The sequence below is a fragment of the Pyrus communis genome, chromosome 17 (genome assembly GCF_963583255.1).
Source record: "Pyrus communis chromosome 17, drPyrComm1.1, whole genome shotgun sequence".
NCBI classification, from domain to species: domain Eukaryota; kingdom Viridiplantae; phylum Streptophyta; class Magnoliopsida; order Rosales; family Rosaceae; genus Pyrus; species Pyrus communis.
In genome coordinates this window covers 3504443-3521007 of record NC_084819.1, presented here as the reverse complement: position 1 = coordinate 3521007, position 16565 = coordinate 3504443, and the positions used below count along the sequence as shown (strand labels likewise).

Below are 16565 nucleotides of genomic sequence, written 5' to 3'. Positions count from 1 at the left end.
TTTAGGCTCTTAAAGCAGATCATGTAAAACCAAATCATACCTCGAGATTCTAGAGATAATATTTGAAAATGAGGGATTAGATCTTGTATCCTAGGGCAAACCATACAGACTTGAGATAAAGTTGGTTGATCGGTGTTAACTCATGCTCATAAGGCAGACCATGAGGATAAGGGTAATAACTTACACTTCTTGAGCACATTATTGGAAGTGTTGACCATTGATTTGTGGTGTTTTACCTCAGTTAGGCATCCTTATAGTGTATCAGGCACCAATGACATGTTCTCAAATGTCTTTGAGCAGTAGTAAAAATAAGTTGTCATATGTGTAGTCTGGCTTGCTGAGTTTTCTTACCACCTCGAGTGTTACTGTGTGGCTATCGATAGCTTGAAACAGACTTTACACAGGTGTTGGCAGATAATAATATCAAAATAAAGATAGATTTTGCCTTAGTCTTAGGTGTGCTTTACAACAACAGACTGGCTATGCATATTTCTTTCTCAAGTTGGAGATGTTCCACAGTCGTGGGATGATGCCATTCATGGTAGTTAGGGTGTAATTCTCATTTTCACCGACTCAATCTATGATGTAGTATCCTTCTATGATGCCTTTAGCTCTCAGGATCCTTCTCCCTTTACGGTCTCGTAAACTTTCCCTAGAACTATGTCTCAAATTAAGAAATATATGGGCTAAACCTTTTTCTGATAGTAGGATTCGTAATACAGTCTTGTCACGATTTTCTTCTAAGGGATCATTGTTGGTTGCCATTTCTCATGCATTTTGCTCCAAATTTGACATATTGGTAAACGGAAAAGAGACTAGGATGTGAGGAGGCATAATAGCCACCATTTCGTAAGCAAGGGAGAACAATGACCTAAGTGGTCTTCCTCTGGTGGTGTGCTATGCTCATAACACTCAGGGAAGTTCTTTGACCCATTTTCCTTTCTCATGGTGTAGCCTATTCTTTAGGTTATCTAGAATGGTCTTGTTGAAAGCTTTGACTTGCTCACTTCCTTAAGGATATTGAGGGGTTGACATTTGCTTTCTTATGCCATATCTTTCGCATAACTCATTAAATCTTGCACCGACAAAATGGGGCCCATTACTGCTAATGATAGTATGTTGGATTACAAAACGACAAATTATGTTTTTCTATAAGAATTTCTTGATAGCCACCTGTGTGATAGAGGCGATTGGCTTAGCCTCTACCCATTTAGTGAAGTAGTATGTGGTTACAATAAGCATGGTGGTTTTCTTAATTCCTATCTCTAGTGGCCAACTAGAGCAATGGCCCATTGCAGAAAGGTTAAGGGCTGAAATGCGAATGGAGCTTGTCAACTGGTGCGTTTTTGAAGGGCTTGAAATGCTGGCACTTGTCACATTGCTTGGCTAAGTTTTCATCATCTTGGCAAGGGGTAAGCTAGCAATAGTCTGTGAGTTAGGCCTTGTAGGTGAGTGATATGCCCTTAGTGTGGTTACCACAATTGGCCTCGTGTATGACACTCGTGATGCTAGGATCTCAGGGTAGAGGATGAAATTTAAGTCAAGGCTAGTGAATCCTTGACGGTGTAGGGCACCGCCATTCATGTAAAAGCAGGCTGCTTTGTGTTGTAGTTTGCGAGCTTCCAACTTTTCTTAAGGAAGAGTCTCGTTCATGAGATAGTTGATGATAAGGTCTTAACAGCTACGCGAAGTGTCAATCTGCGTTACTTTGGGTTGAACCTCGTCAATGCTAGGTCGTTCGAGGTGTTCGACATGGATTGAGCTTCGGAATTGGTGGTTCATGGTATATCTGAGGTTGGCAAGGACATCAACATGAGATTTTTCTGCTCAGGAAACTTATGTTATAGTGTAGACTGGAAAGGCTTTAAAGAGCTTTGAACTGTTTTCAAGTATTAGATCACCCTTGAGTGCTTTGTCATGTATTGTCTGGATGCCTAATTGGTGGTTAGCAGAGAACCAGAATGGATGGACAGCTTTTTGGCTGATAATTCATTTGCTAGCCGTGGGCCAGCAAGTAGTGCTTTTATATATTCCCTTAGTGTGGTTACCATAATTGGCCTTGTGTATGACACTCGTGATGGCTAGGATCTTAGGGTAGGGGATGAAATTCAAGTCAAGGCTAGTGAATCCTTGACGGTGTAGGGCACCGCCATTCATGTAAAAGCAGGCTGCTTTGTGTTGTAGTTTGCGAGCTTCCAACTTTTCTTAAGGAAGAGTCTCGTTCATGAGATAGTCGATGATAAGGTCTTAACAGCTACGCGAAGTGTCAATCTGCGTTACTTTGGGTTGAACCTTGTCAATGCTAGTTCATTCGAGGTGTTCGACATGGATTGAGCTTCGAAATTGGTGGTTCATGGTATATCCGAGGTTGGCAAGGGCATCAACATGAGATTTTTCTGCTCAGGAAACTTGTGTTATAGTGTAAACTGGAAAGGCTTTGAAGAGCTTTGAACTGTTTTCAAGTATTGGATCACCCTTGAGTGCTTTGTCATGTATTGTCTGGATGCCTAATTGGTGGTTAGTAGATAATCAAAATGGATGGACAGCTTTTTGGCTGATAATTCATTTGCTAGCCGTGGGCCAGCAAGTAGTGCTTTTATATTTTGCCTCGTTGTTTAAGGCCTTGAATCCAAGCGAGGGTTACTGTTCAAGCATAGATCCATCAAGGGTTATCAGTACAAGTCCTTCACTTGTGCCTTTATGGTTAAAAGATTCATATGCATGTCATGCAAGTGGTCTGCTTGGTTGAGATTGCCAACTTGGGATCCTTGAGTTGCGCATGCATTGGTCGCAGGTTGACCAACCAGAGTTGGTTGGTCATTTATTCCAGAAAGAGGTGAACTCCACAATAAAGTCTGCCACGACTCGAGCCTTAATAGAGTTCGGTGCCAGTTGATCATTGCACATTGACTAAGAACAAAATTAAATAAGGTGGTGTAGGACATAAAAAGCGTTTGTAATCATTTCCTTTTTAGATGACAATAATGAGAGTAATACATGATCATACGAGCAAACTACATACACTAACCAAGACAAGTTAATCTTTCTTGCAATCGTCTCACTTTGAAATTCCTTAATAACTTATACAAACATTACGTAGTTGAAAATTGATAATTTCGATCAAGTGGAATGTGGAATGTAAATTCATAAAAACTTCAAAGAAAGAATCCAAAGTGGGAAAAAGAACGATTTTTGTCAATCGTTTTCTTTCCTTTCTGTCTGTGCAAAGATATTCCTTATTCGGTGTGGGCTGCGGCGGCACAAGTTGCAGGATCAACGAAATAGAAACTTGTCCAAACAAAATATCAACGGAAAATACAAATTCACTTTAATAATTTCTAATCATTTTATTAGATGCTTAATGAATATTTAATCATTAGTAAAACAGTACACCTTCAAACGTGACTCAAAACCCTCCCCCTTTGATTTTCCGTACACCTCTCTCTTCCCCCTCTCTCTCTCTCTCTCTCTCTCTCCATTTTTTCAGTACATCACTTTGCCTAGAGCTCCCTTCAGTCTTCAATTCTTGTATATTCACATGTAAAATAATTTGAATTTGTAAATTCTCTCTCTCTCTCTCTCTCTCTCTCTCTCTCATTTATCCGTACTCTGTTTTTCTGGTTTTCAATACACGCATATATTCTATCTGGGTTTTCGATATTTCGTGGAGGGGGACAACGAAATTGGCGGGAACCAACTGCCGAATTACGTGATTCTGAGAACTGGGTTTTGCTCAGATTCGCCATAAAAATTGAAAGTTTGTTCGCTTTTCTTTGAATTTTGAGGAAAAGTTCAAGAATTATTCATGGCGAACCCATCTGGGAACCACCAAGAACCTAGCCACACTTCGTCGTCCTTCAACGGCACCAACCCGAGTAACGGAAACTCCGTGCCGGTGTCGGCTCCGGAGAGTTCCGGCACCGCCATGGCCATGAAACATAACCCGGGTATTTCTATGGATTGGAGCGCAGAGGAGCAGGCAATTCTTGAAGATGGACTCACCAAGTAAGTTGTGAATTTGGGGATTTTTGTTTTTTTTGACTGTTTGAGGTTCTTGTAGTGTGTATACTCAGCTTGGATTTTAAAGTTTCTTTTGAATTTTAGGTGAATTGTAGTCATTTTTTGGGCGCTTGATTGAATTGGGAAATTGCCTGAAGTTTGAGCTTTTCTGTTCTTATAAATTAAATTTTCAGTCTTAAAGTATAATATTTTTCATTTTTTGTGGGCGACTGTTTGCTTGTACGAGTTTATAAAAAGTTTTATTTATTTACAATTCTTTGATATTTAGATTATAGGAATTACAGGTATTATGGCATTTAATGAAAATTATGGAAGGTGAAGCCTTCAGATAGCCTGCAATATAATGTTTAGTAATCTTCAGTTCGAGTACTTGAAAGAAATCAAAACGAAGCTTTTATGCAGAGTCTAGCTATCTAGGGTTTCTTTTTACTTTTCCATTCTGACATACATGTCAAATAAGAAACTTTGCTGGAAAATTTCAGTTAAGTGACAGAGTAGAAGTTAGGATATCATATGCAGATGCCAGATACATACATACGTTCATCTAACACCTATAGTTGGTCGTTTGGTCTCTTTCCTTATTTATTGATGATCATGTAGTTTGAGCGCACTATTCTGTTGGAGTTTTATACGTTCAAATTGGTTTTGGATGTGTTGGAATGATGAATTTGAAATTGACCAATTGCTTGTTTGGTAGCTTGAGAAATATGTTTCATTTGCTCGTTATTTGGGTCTCATGTCCTAAATGATCAGTTGTTGAAATAATTCCAGTTATCAAGGAGTTTTTGTTTGTGATATGTAGTAGGGTAGTACTGAAGCAAGATATTTCGTTATTGGTATGGTGTGCTTGTTAGGAATTGGGATTTGAGTCTGAAAAATGTAGCTTGCTGGAGACCAAAGCCAAAGTTTTACCACCATACATACAACTTTGCTGCTATTCTTGTTTCTCTTTTTATTACATTTGGTAGATTCCCTGTTTTGGTGCATACTGCTCCTTGATTGTCATTGTTTTGTAAGGTTGTGTACTCCCAATACTTTCAAAGGAAGTTTCTTACAAAAAGTAAAAACCCAAATCAGAGATATGATGCACCTCACCATATGCACGAAAAATGAGTAAAATATATGCTGAAAACTGATGTAAGTCATGTCAGTTTCTCCAGACAAAGAGAGAAAAGCGAAAAACAACATCTAATTTGCTGTCCATATGATGATGGTTGTTTACACTTTACAAAACCTTCGTGTTGTGCTGTGGAATTTAGTTTTCGTGTACTTTTTTTCCTCCTTATTCCTGTTCATTCATTAGGGTATCTAGTTATATGGCCTTTGTATTTTCTCTCACAGATATCCAACAGAATCAAACGTAAGCCGGTATGCAAAGATAGCCATGCAGCTGCAGAATAAGACTGTCCGAGATGTGGCTTTACGTTGCAGATGGATGACTGTAAGCTTTATTACCTTTATTTCCTGCCCCTTGCTCTTGAAGACTTCAAATGTGTGTGGGTTTGGGCTTATAGGTTTTACTCATGTTGGTATAACTATTAACTACCATATTTGGTTTGGAAGTTTGAAAACATGTGAATAGCCTAGTGAAATTACTTGTTAACATTACATTTGAAATTTGCGTAAATAAGACATACAATACTTACTCTCTTGGTCAATATCTTTGTGACATAAGGCCTTTCTTGAGCCTTTGTGCATGGAGTGGCTGCTCTCAAGTTGTATGGTAGACTGCTAGTTGTTGAAGCTTATCCTCTTACCATTTCGGAAAGTACTATCCCTATTATATCTACTGTGACTTGTGAGACGCATTGATACCTGTAGCTTTTTGGTATAAACTAGTAAAATAATGCAAATACATCATGTTACTGAAGCTAGTATCTGTTTGAAATATTCTTTACTATCTTTAATCTGCACTTTTTTTTTTTTGGGTAGAACTTTGAAACTATATTTTGATTGTTTTCATGGTTCACTTACTTCCCAGAAAAAGGAAATCAGCAAGAGAAGGAAGGAAGAACATAACTTAACAAGGAAAAGCAAGGATAAAAAGGTACAATCTGTACTCTCACCCTTTGCATCCTATAACACTTGGCCTGAGGCTCATGCGTATTAAAAAAGGGTTTGATTATGCTCTTCTTTTTTTGCTTATTGGTTTGTCTATAATACATATCTGTTTCTGTAAAGTAGTGTGAAATATTCTAATTTGTCATGTCCCTGTGACAGAATGTTTGTCATTTATTCACATTAATTCCCTATCAGTTAGTTTCTTTACTTGTAAATTTTTGCAAATCACTTAATAAGCCTTGTGGTGCGTTTGGATGAGGGACTTCAAGGTCCTATGGAACTTAGGCTAAATTTGTGGGGGGGACTACAGAAATTAGATAGACGGACTTGAACTGACTATGCACTACATTTGGGAGAACTCTCAAATGGCATAACACCTTGAAAGGTCTCATTTGAAATTCCTTTGTGTAATGTCATTGCAGTGCATTTTAGTGTTTTAGTAGCAGCTTTGTAGTGCTTGAGTAGTTCATTGGTAGTGTTTTTATAGTGCATTCTTAATGATCGAGTCTAAAGCTCGTTCGTACTTTAAAGTTTCTCATCCCTCATCCAAACATAGGATTAAATCATTTTGGATTTAATCTCTCTAACTCTCTCTCTCTCTCTCTCTCTCTGGTGAATCCAATCCTATTTACTATATTTCATTAATGGTATGCTGAAGTGGTGATATACATCATTCTTGCATCTAGAAAGCCATGTTTAGTAGCTCTTCTGAGGTTATGGTGATCTTGGAATTTTTTTATCTGATTTCAAGTCTGTAACAATTTTAGCTTGGTAGTGGAGGACTGGTCTATCGCCTATGTTTTATAGTGGTACCAGTCCTTATCTATTTCTCCAGTAAAGTATCAAATGTTGCCCAATTACAGTTTTGAATCTAAGCTTCGTTTATGCTTTTTGTCCCTTCTTAGGAGCACAAAAGTTATTAATTGCTGTGTAAGTTTGAGAAATCTTGTTGGTTTGCTACTGTTCCTCAAATTAAACTATAAGTATGCTGGCTAACAATTATTTTATATTCTAACGCTGCCTTCATTTGTTCCTCTTTCCGCCGCTAGAGAGCCTAGCATAGTGAATTAAAATGAATGCGGAAATTGTAGTTGCAGAGTTTTGAGCTCAGGTTCTGGTGATACCATGTTAAGTTGTGGATTGCAAGAATAGGGTTAACTGTGAATAGAAGGAGAAGAGATGGGGAGAGAATAGGATTGGGGTTAATCAGCAGCTTAGCTCTGGAACTGTATTTGTACATCATATGTAGTGCTTCTACATGAAGCATTTTATTCAGTACCTCACTTTTGTTAATAATACATAGAACTGGTAGTCCTTATGAAATAGAACCTGTTCGTTAGGTATTGTTTGTGAGCACTCAGTTCTTGTCATGGTTTCTGCCTGTTTCAAGCAAACACTATAATATTGTTTTGGTTTGCTAAAAACATCTCCAAACATTCATATTCAATCAGCAATCAGCACAAAAGGGGAAAGACATCAAATACCATGAAATGAGTTATTACAATAATCCCTAATGTTGCATAAATATAAGAACAATATTGTAACAACGCTAACAAAGCCCAAAGAACAAGATTGCAACAACGCTAACAAAGCCCAAATTTTGCTAATTGATACACAAGTCTTATAGATCAAGAGATAAATTTTTTTGTTTTCTTTACTTGCATATATAAGCAAATGGAAGACTGATAAAATGACACTCTTTTATTAGCAATCTACTTATGAAATCAAGTTAAAATTGAGATTGTACAGATACACAGATAATTTACTATATTTCTATAGAGGAAGAAAGCAGATGCAAAACATTTTGCAATGTCCTAGCAATATCTTGAAAAACTACAAACTTACGCAGCCAGATAAAATGAATTTCAAAACATTTTTGGATCTCATTCTAAAATTGATAAACAGGATTTCGGAACTTTTTTGCAGCAGTTGTGCTTTTAGATTTTTAATTGTCTCATAACTCATTTCAAACAATTACTCAGTGCTCTGTAAACTTAACAATAGGAACGTAGTGTTTTCTCCAGCCTAAGTATTGTATTTCTTTGTGCTCTCACTCCATAAGAAAAAGTGAGGAGCTGTGAGAAGTCTTTCTTCTTCGTCTTGTTTTGGTCGTGGATTATCCCTAATTCGTGCTTTGTTAAACATGACATTGCATATATAATGTTGCATCATTTCCCTGTAATTAAAGTTTGCATACCTGTTTTTTCTGTGCCAAAGTCCTCATTGAATATCTTTGCATTTGATTTTCAGGAGAGAGTAAATGATACTTCAGCAAAGCCATCTCACTTTGCTGCCCGGCCTAATGTTGCTCCCTATGCTCCCCCAATGATTACTATGGACAACGATGATGGTATCCCATACAAAGGTCGAGTTATAAACTCTCTATTTATTCTGCAGAGGTTCAAATACTTTTGGCGTTGTTTTCTAAATCCATATCCCACACGAGAAAGAATTATTGCTGAATGTATTGTGATTATAATAAAAAGGAATTCAACCAAACCCTAATATATATGCCTAAAAATGGTGCTTTCTCTGATTTCCTTATGAACCTCTACTTATTAGTTTGAGTTGCTCACTACATGTCAATTAAGTTTCTTTGGGCTTGGCGGAGCAGGGGCGGTGTTTGCACCTATGGACTTTGATAGCCATTTAGACTAAATATAAAATTGGAGCCATGGTTCTTACATTTTTATTTGTGGGAAGGCAAAGCACAATATGTGAAACAGCTAGTTGGGATGTATTCTACATGCCCTTTTCATGTCTTTGAGGAGGAAATGGGTGTCTTTTTAAGATATAGACCTTGGTATGTGCAAGTATAACCTGAACGCTTCTTTCTAATTTTAAAAATAATAAAAATAATAATAGTCAAGTCAAATTTTTCGTTCAAGTTAAAATAAGTACGTACATTAATTCTGCTTATTGGCAGTTGAGTGGTGTTTATGTTATAGATATGGACTGCTGGTTGTTCGTTTTCCAACTAAGAAGTTTTTGGTTTCTAATTTCTAGAGCTTCCTCTTTGAAATTTATTGTTGCAATGGCTTGTTAATATCTGCTTGTTTTGTTTTCAGCTATTGGTGGTATTACAGGAGAGCTTCTGGAGCAAAATGCCCAAGCCTTGAATCAAATCTCAGCAAACCTTGCAGCTTTCCAGGTATAGATCTGTCATGGAATTATTTATTTCCTTTCATGTTATTTTATCCGAACTCCTGATGGTATCAGAAATCTCAAAGCAAAAGGGTTTCTAAAGCACATGCCGTTTATGCATGGTGATGAAAATTGACATCTATTTCTTGATACTGTCTGGATAATCAACAGAACGCCGAGTAATTGTATGTGTAAATTGCATTTATTTTTCCTTGGCCTCAAATTTATTTATTTATTTTTAGGGAAACAAGACAATTGTCAAGATGTCCTGTAAAGCAAAAAAAATAAAAGCAAAACCATTAGTCAACCAAAACGAGCAAGACATCCCTGACATCAACAGAAAATTAAGAAATTGCTGGACTCCAATCTGAAGATACTGCAGAACTGTGCTTTCCCTAAATTCTGATGATACCAATGGCCAAAGAGATGCCAAAACTCTAGAAATTTACATCAGTTTTCTCCTTAATGTTATATTTGAGTCCTTTAACCTACAACTTTTTGATCCGTGTATTCCAATTGTTTCTAATGGATGGCTCAGTGATGTGGTTGATGAATCGGAGGATCATTTCATGTTTTTGTCTTTAAAAATCATAATTTGTTTGACCTCACTGTTCATTACTCGCTTTAAAAATCATTTGACCTTTCTTTTTATTATTGGCATATAAACAATTTATGCATACTTTTAAGATAGGACTTGTCCAAAAAGATGATGTAATAGCTTGGTGATAATGTCCCTCATAGATACGTTGTTGGCGCTTTGGTAACTGGAGTGGGCTTTTTTTTTTCCTGTCCTTTTTCAGATACAGGAGAACGTCAACCTCTTCTGCCAAACTCGAGATAACATCCTCAAGATCATGAATGAGTATGCTGTAATCTTTACCTTTGTTTTTCCTTTTGTTCATTATAAACTGAAACGGGATCATTTAAGGCATTTTCTTCATTTTTGCAATACCCATGTGTTCTCTTTCTTTTGTTAGACGCTAACAGTTGCACTTAAATGCCATATTTTATATTTTGTTTATATTTATGTTGTGAGAACAGATATTGAAAAATTGACGTACTTATGTTTCCTACAACTCTGAACCCTTCTCCTAGCTATTAAACCCACCTTTTCGGAACTTCTACTCTGTAGACCTTTGGTTTTAAACGACAGCTCATTAACAATAGAGAACAAGAAGTACTTGGAGATTGTCCTGTGAGGAACACAGCTTCATTTATCTTGGCAGTCTGCATGCACCAAACTCACCTTGATTGTAGGGTTCTTCAAATGCATGAGTTCCGTAGTGCATAATCTGACATCATTGCTTTTACCTTCACAGCCTTCCATTGTTAAAAAATTATTGTTCTGTCTGATTACCGGCCACGAGTGCTGACTTTATATGTGCTGCGATAGCGAAGAAAATGCCTCAAGTGATCTAATTTTCTATTAAAACGATGAACATTGATACGTGTTGAGTTGTTACATTTGTGTATGTATATTCATAAACCTATTTTTCAAATCTCTCTACAGCTTGAATGACATGCCAGACGTAATGAAGCAGATGCCCCCACTTCCGGTGAAAATGAATGAAGAGCTAGCAACCCATGTGGGCATACCACCCCATCAGATGCAATCGTGATCATTATTCAGCTCCCATCCGCGTTCTTTGTTTCCAAAAGGGCTTCTGATTAGTACCGAAAACACATCCAGACGCCCAATTTGGCCGGAGTTTCTTCAAATCAAATCCTGGCTTCCAGGCAACAAAACGGAGTTGACCCGCCTTTGCCATCTCAAAATCTGCAGGGGATCTAATTGTTTATGGAGATGTCAGTTCTTTTATCTTTTCCTATTTCCCTTTTGTGTTTTAGTATTTCAGATTTGATTTCATGATGGTGTTTCTATCGCTAGGCATGACTTAGCCTTCGTGTAGAAAGTAGGAAATAAAATTCTTTCTGCTGTATTTCGTATGTGTTGGGGGAATGAAAAAAGTAAGAATAAGTACTTGATTCATGTTTTTTTTTTTTTTTTTTTTGGGTTGTATCTTTCGGTGAAATTTAGTGGGATAAGGCTTTGTTGTTGATACTTGTTGTATCTTTCAGTGAAACTTAATGAATAAGCAAAACATATGGGCAATTATTACCATTTTCAAAGGTGAAACACGTAAAAGATCTCCATTACTTGAAATGTTCATGCATTTTCATTCAGACACCATTGTATTCTCCCTGTGAAGAAGGTGAAAGATAATTGAATAAAGTTATGGGATGGGGTGGAATGTTTGTTCTTCATAGTCTTCACAGGGAGAATACTATAGGGTGAACTATTAATGCTCAATGCCTCGCGAAAATTAATCCAAGCCTAAGGCCTATTCTGATTGTATATTATGTTTTCTGTATTCCTCTTCCACACGTAGCATTAATATTTATAGGAATAGCATAAAAGCAATCCGTGTGGAAGAGGAATACAGAAAACATAATATACAATCAGAACAGGCCTTAGGCTTGGATTAATTTTCAGTATTAGGCGTGTCCATGTTGGAGTGTGATTGTTCTTCAGCGATTGGAGTCAGACTTGGTTTATCGGAAGGAACCCATATATTTTTGGACGCATGAAACTGAGTTTCGTGGAAATTGAAATGGTTCGTTTTTGACGGGTGAGGTTGGTTCCTTTTGGATACTCTTCATGAGATTGGACGGTCTGGTAGTGGGTTTTGGTGGGGAAGAAAGTTATTGTTTGGTTATACGATTTGTTGAAAATTGATAATGTTTGGTTCTCAAGATAAAGAGAATTGCTAAGAGAACTCTCAAAAGTGTGACTTTTCTGTCATCTCATATTTTTGGCACGACAATTTATAACATTGGTACGAAATTGCGTTAAACTGTGAGGTGATAGAAAATTCACGGAGAATCTCACTTTGAGAGATTCTCAAAAGTGGAACTCTTCATGGACTCTCTGTCACCTCATATTTTTTACACAATATTTTGTAATAGGTGTTTGGCCAAATTTTCAGAAAGTTTTAAATGACATTTGTCTTTTTCATGTTCAATTACGTGCATAGGTGGGTACTCACTAAGTATTGTCCTTATTTTTAGAGTAGTTTTTTTTTTTTTTTTTTTTTTTTTAACAAACGATATTATTACGGGTAATAGATGGATTTAGCCTCATAATGGGCTAGCAATAATATGGTTCAGAATCGCCTTTAACGAGAATCGAACTTAAAACTTTTCACTTACAAGTGAAGATAATATTTTGAAATGAGTAAGAGAATATTTTGGCCTCCTATTTAATATTTATGAAGGTAAGTTACTTTTAACCCACTTTCATAAATGTTAAATAGGAGGCATTTATTTGCCATCATTATGGTGGATAATTAAAATTGTTATCATAATTAAGATGTTATGGCATATTTACAAATATTTGGTAATATTCGGTTACTTATTTGTGTACTTGGCAATCTGAAATTTGAGTTTTATTTAGAGGTTTAAAAGGTGATGGGATTTTGTCTTAAAAATTAGGGAAATATTCAGAAATAGGACAGTTTCTTAATCTTGCAACAGAAATATGACATTTCGAATATACACATGCCATGCACAACAACCGGACAGAAATAGGATTTTTCCTACACCATGAAATGACCAAATTGTCTTCCCATATAAATGAGTTATCCAGAAATTCAAGCTCTCATTTCTCATTTTGTAGAGAGAAACATAGAGGAGAGAGACAATCTCTCTCCCCCAATTCTAGTTTGAAGAACCTTAACCCATCAATCTTCTTCATCCAAGAGCTCTTTCTAATGTTGTGGTAGAAACTAACACACAAATTAAACTTTATATATTATGCAATCGTAGTACAGGTAAGTAGAGATAGTTCTATTCCGGGGATTAGAAGGGATGCTAATCAACTCAAATTAAACTTATAAAACTAAAAACTAAGTTAAACTAACATCAAACAATGACTGGGGGGATTTTGGACGAATTTAATTAAAACAAAAGTAAAGGGCAAAGAATAAATTAAGTTGTGAATGAAATATGGATGAAAGGATAGCTAAAGGATTCTTCTCCACACATGAAACATATGCATACAAATCGATTTTCAATTATTCTTTATATAAACCATGAATGATAATGCCCCAAATTAATTGTGAACAGTACTAATTAACTCTCAGATTCTCCTAAGTTCATTGAATTGGACTCAGTGACGCATCCAAATTATTCTTCTCAAGTTCCCTAACTATAAAAAGCATGATAGAGATACATCTCAAGGATCATTAAGTTCTGTGAAAATCATAAGCGTTGACAAGAATTTACTTAACTCAATCATGACTAGTGACTTTTACTACTTACAAATATAAGTTCATAACGATTAGGTGAAATTCTCTTGTATTCTAGCATCAAATCCCTGTATGCAAATTAAGTATGCATCCTTAATAAACATACAAGAATAAGTTCTCTATAAAGCTGATAAATAAACCGCATTCATGTTTTATGAAACAATAACTGAATGTAATCAATTTATATAAAACATGTGATCATGGCTTCAAATTCACCTCTAGCTAAAAAGAAACTTAGCTACTCATGTTCATTGTAACTGAAAAGCAATCTAAATCAAACATTGAAACTTAAAACAAAGAGAGAGAGAAAGAACTTTGAAAATTTCAGCAACTTCGATGGATGAATGGTAGGCGCATCACACCTAAATCAATGCAGGAATTTCATATATATAGGGAGGGAATGGCTGAATCCAAGGATGAAAGGTTTTTGACGTTTTAGAACTCTAAAAATTAGGTGGAGAGTGTTGGAATGTGATTAGGATTCTTCCTTGCAGCTGGAGATAAAATAAGATAATGTATGATAAGATAGGATAATATAAGATAAGATAGGATAAGATAATGTTCCTCTCCAACTAGGATTTCTCTTTCTTGTGTAATTCCTGGCCTTCCAAGCATCAACTTTAATTTCTCCATATTTTAGCACGTGTCTAACCATTTAAACACCAAAAACATTTAGCCCATATACTATCCACGCATGCTATCCAATCCAAGTCCAAAATTGCTTCAAATTGCTCCATTTGACTATTTATTGTCATCTTTACCAACTGGACCTACAATAATACAAAAATAACTTAGATTACCAAAATAAATTGAAATTAGCTAAGTAGATGCAAAGAAATAAGATAACAAAGTCGCATAAATATGCTCTTATCATCTAACCCACCCATATTCTTCATCCAAGCTCTCTCTCCTCTCTCTCTACATTTCGAATATGCACAAGAACTCTCTCTCTCTATCCTACTCATCTTCTTTGATTTTTACCTTTTCATTAGTAGGTTTTGTGAACTGGATTTGCTTAATTTTGCTTTTTGATTGATGGATTTTTGGAATTGAAGTGATTGGTTTTGGTGTTTCTTGGAGGAACCCAAATCCTTAAATTTTGATTTTTGATTTTTTATCATTTCTCTGATTTATATGTGGGGTTTCATTTCTTATGTCTTCTCCCTTCCTCTACTCCCTCTCTCGATCTATATTTACGAACACTAAATTAGGGTTTTGCTTTTCCTGCAATTAAATGAAAAAACATATTAAAGGTCAGTTGCCTTTTGGAAAAGAGATAAATTTGAGGGAAAGGAGAGAAATCAAAGTGGAAAGAAGGAAGAGAGAAGGATATGGACGAAATTGTTTCGCGTACTCGTTCACTTTCTTCGTATTAAGCTCATCATACACTGTGTGTACACGACATGCACATGTTATGCTCACAAATCTGAGTTCAACCCAAAAATCCATAACTCACAGTTCTCTCTTCAAAATCAGCAAAAATGACGCAATTAGATAAATGACCCTAAACTTTATATGAAGAATCAAGATTCATTAATTTGAATTTGGTATCAAATTTGATTGGGTTCAAATATTTTAAGAATTTGAAATAAAATTGCAGTTTGAATGGGTACAAATGAATCCAACTAAATCAAAGGAAATGTTTCACGAACTCGTTCGCTTTTTTTGTATTTGTAGGGTCTACCTCTGAATCAAAGGAAAAAGTAATAAACTACGTTAATGCGAAGAATATCAAAGAGTAAATACGCACTATCTACACATAATACACTATATGCACACCACATGCATATAATATGTACAGTCACATGCATATGATATGCATAGAATGAGAGAAACTTTAACGGCAACATATTGGTATAGTGGATACAATTAAAAAATAATTGTTATGTATATAAGGTTACAATGATAGTTTCAAAAGTCTTGTTACGTATATCAACCACCGCTTAACTATGCATATGGAAAATATGATATTCGTTGTCGTTATTTCACGAACACGCATGACTTTTAACGTCCTCTAAGTTTTTTCTTAATTTTTGTTTTTCGCTGAGGCCAACTAGGTTGTGGTCATACTCGCCAAATTCTGGGGCACAACATACGTGCATCATAACTAGTGAACATTCCAGCTTTTCATATTAAGATGTAGCCATGCATACCATATGCACACCACTTGCACATTACGGAAAAATTTTCACAAATTTATGCAATTGAACACTTGAACCAAAAATTGTTCCATCCCAGTCTTGTAACACGTCAAAACTTGAAATTTATTCCACAACCTAGACTGCTAACATGAAACACAAACCCTAATTTAACTTCTTAGTATTAATTCATCTTACAAACAACTCATTTATTCCATAAATCATTGATGAAGGAACTTGAAACTAAACACCCTACCTTACTATGCTTGCCAAAGCTTCAGTCGCTGGACAAAAATAGAACTTTCTGACCAAAATAGAAAATATGGTGCGAAACCTAGCTCACTCTTCTCATCTCTATCTCGGATCCCCTTGTTCAAAATCAAAGGTATGTGGTGAACCCAAAACCCAGCTCACTCTTCTCGCTTCTCTTTGAACTTCCATCTCTTCAAAATCGAAGCTCGGAGATCTGAGAAAGGGAGAAAGAGTAGAGAGAGAAATAAAAAATGAGAGGAATAACTCATTATATGTGGGTATTTTAATAATTTTGATTTTGTGCATGGTGTGTATAACCGGTTTGTCCTTTTTTTATCATAAGATTAAAAAATTATCCTATTTTAGAATATTTTCCTAAAAAATAAGTGTTGCAAGAATTTAATCTATCTACTATATATAGTCCTAACTCCTAAGTTCCTAACCCTCCAAATGCATACCAGTCACATCTTGGATATATGTAGCGCGGCTTCCTTCATATTTTTTTTTTTTTTTTTTTTTGAAGAACAGCGCATGAGTTTCTTGCCGCGAAGCCATCGGTACCATTCTCTGTTCCAACATGTTATGACGCAAAGGACCTTGACAATTTTGGGCTGCTTTTCTTTCTTCTTTTATTTTGTATGTT

The 16565-nt window shown here is 35.9% G+C and overlaps 1 protein-coding gene across 1 annotated transcript; it reads left to right on the top strand.

Annotated features, from left to right (window-relative positions):
* Window positions 1-3402: 3402 nt before the first annotated feature.
* LOC137723305 (uncharacterized) lies at window positions 3403-11215 on the top strand. Its single transcript, XM_068462465.1, has 7 exons — window positions 3403-4005; window positions 5362-5461; window positions 6002-6067; window positions 8332-8446; window positions 9150-9232; window positions 10026-10087; window positions 10736-11215. Exons 1-7 carry the CDS (start codon window positions 3806-3808, stop codon window positions 10842-10844), a joined length of 735 nt encoding a protein of 244 aa, XP_068318566.1. The 5' UTR covers window positions 3403-3805; the 3' UTR covers window positions 10845-11215.
* The last annotated feature ends 5350 nt before the right edge of the window (window positions 11216-16565 follow it).

What these genes read in the sequence shown, in the direction of transcription:
- LOC137723305 (XM_068462465.1), top strand. Translation starts at nt 3,806, where the DNA reads ATGGCGAACCCATCTGGGAACCACCAAGAACCTAGCCACACTTCGTCG. An exon ending in CTTGAAGATGGACTCACCAA is followed by an intron (nt 4,006 to 5,361) that starts GTAAGTTGTGAA and finishes TTTCTCTCACAG; the next exon opens with ATATCCAACAGAATCAAACG. An exon ending in GGAAAAGCAAGGATAAAAAG is followed by an intron (nt 6,068 to 8,331) that starts GTACAATCTGTA and finishes TTTGATTTTCAG; the next exon opens with GAGAGAGTAAATGATACTTC.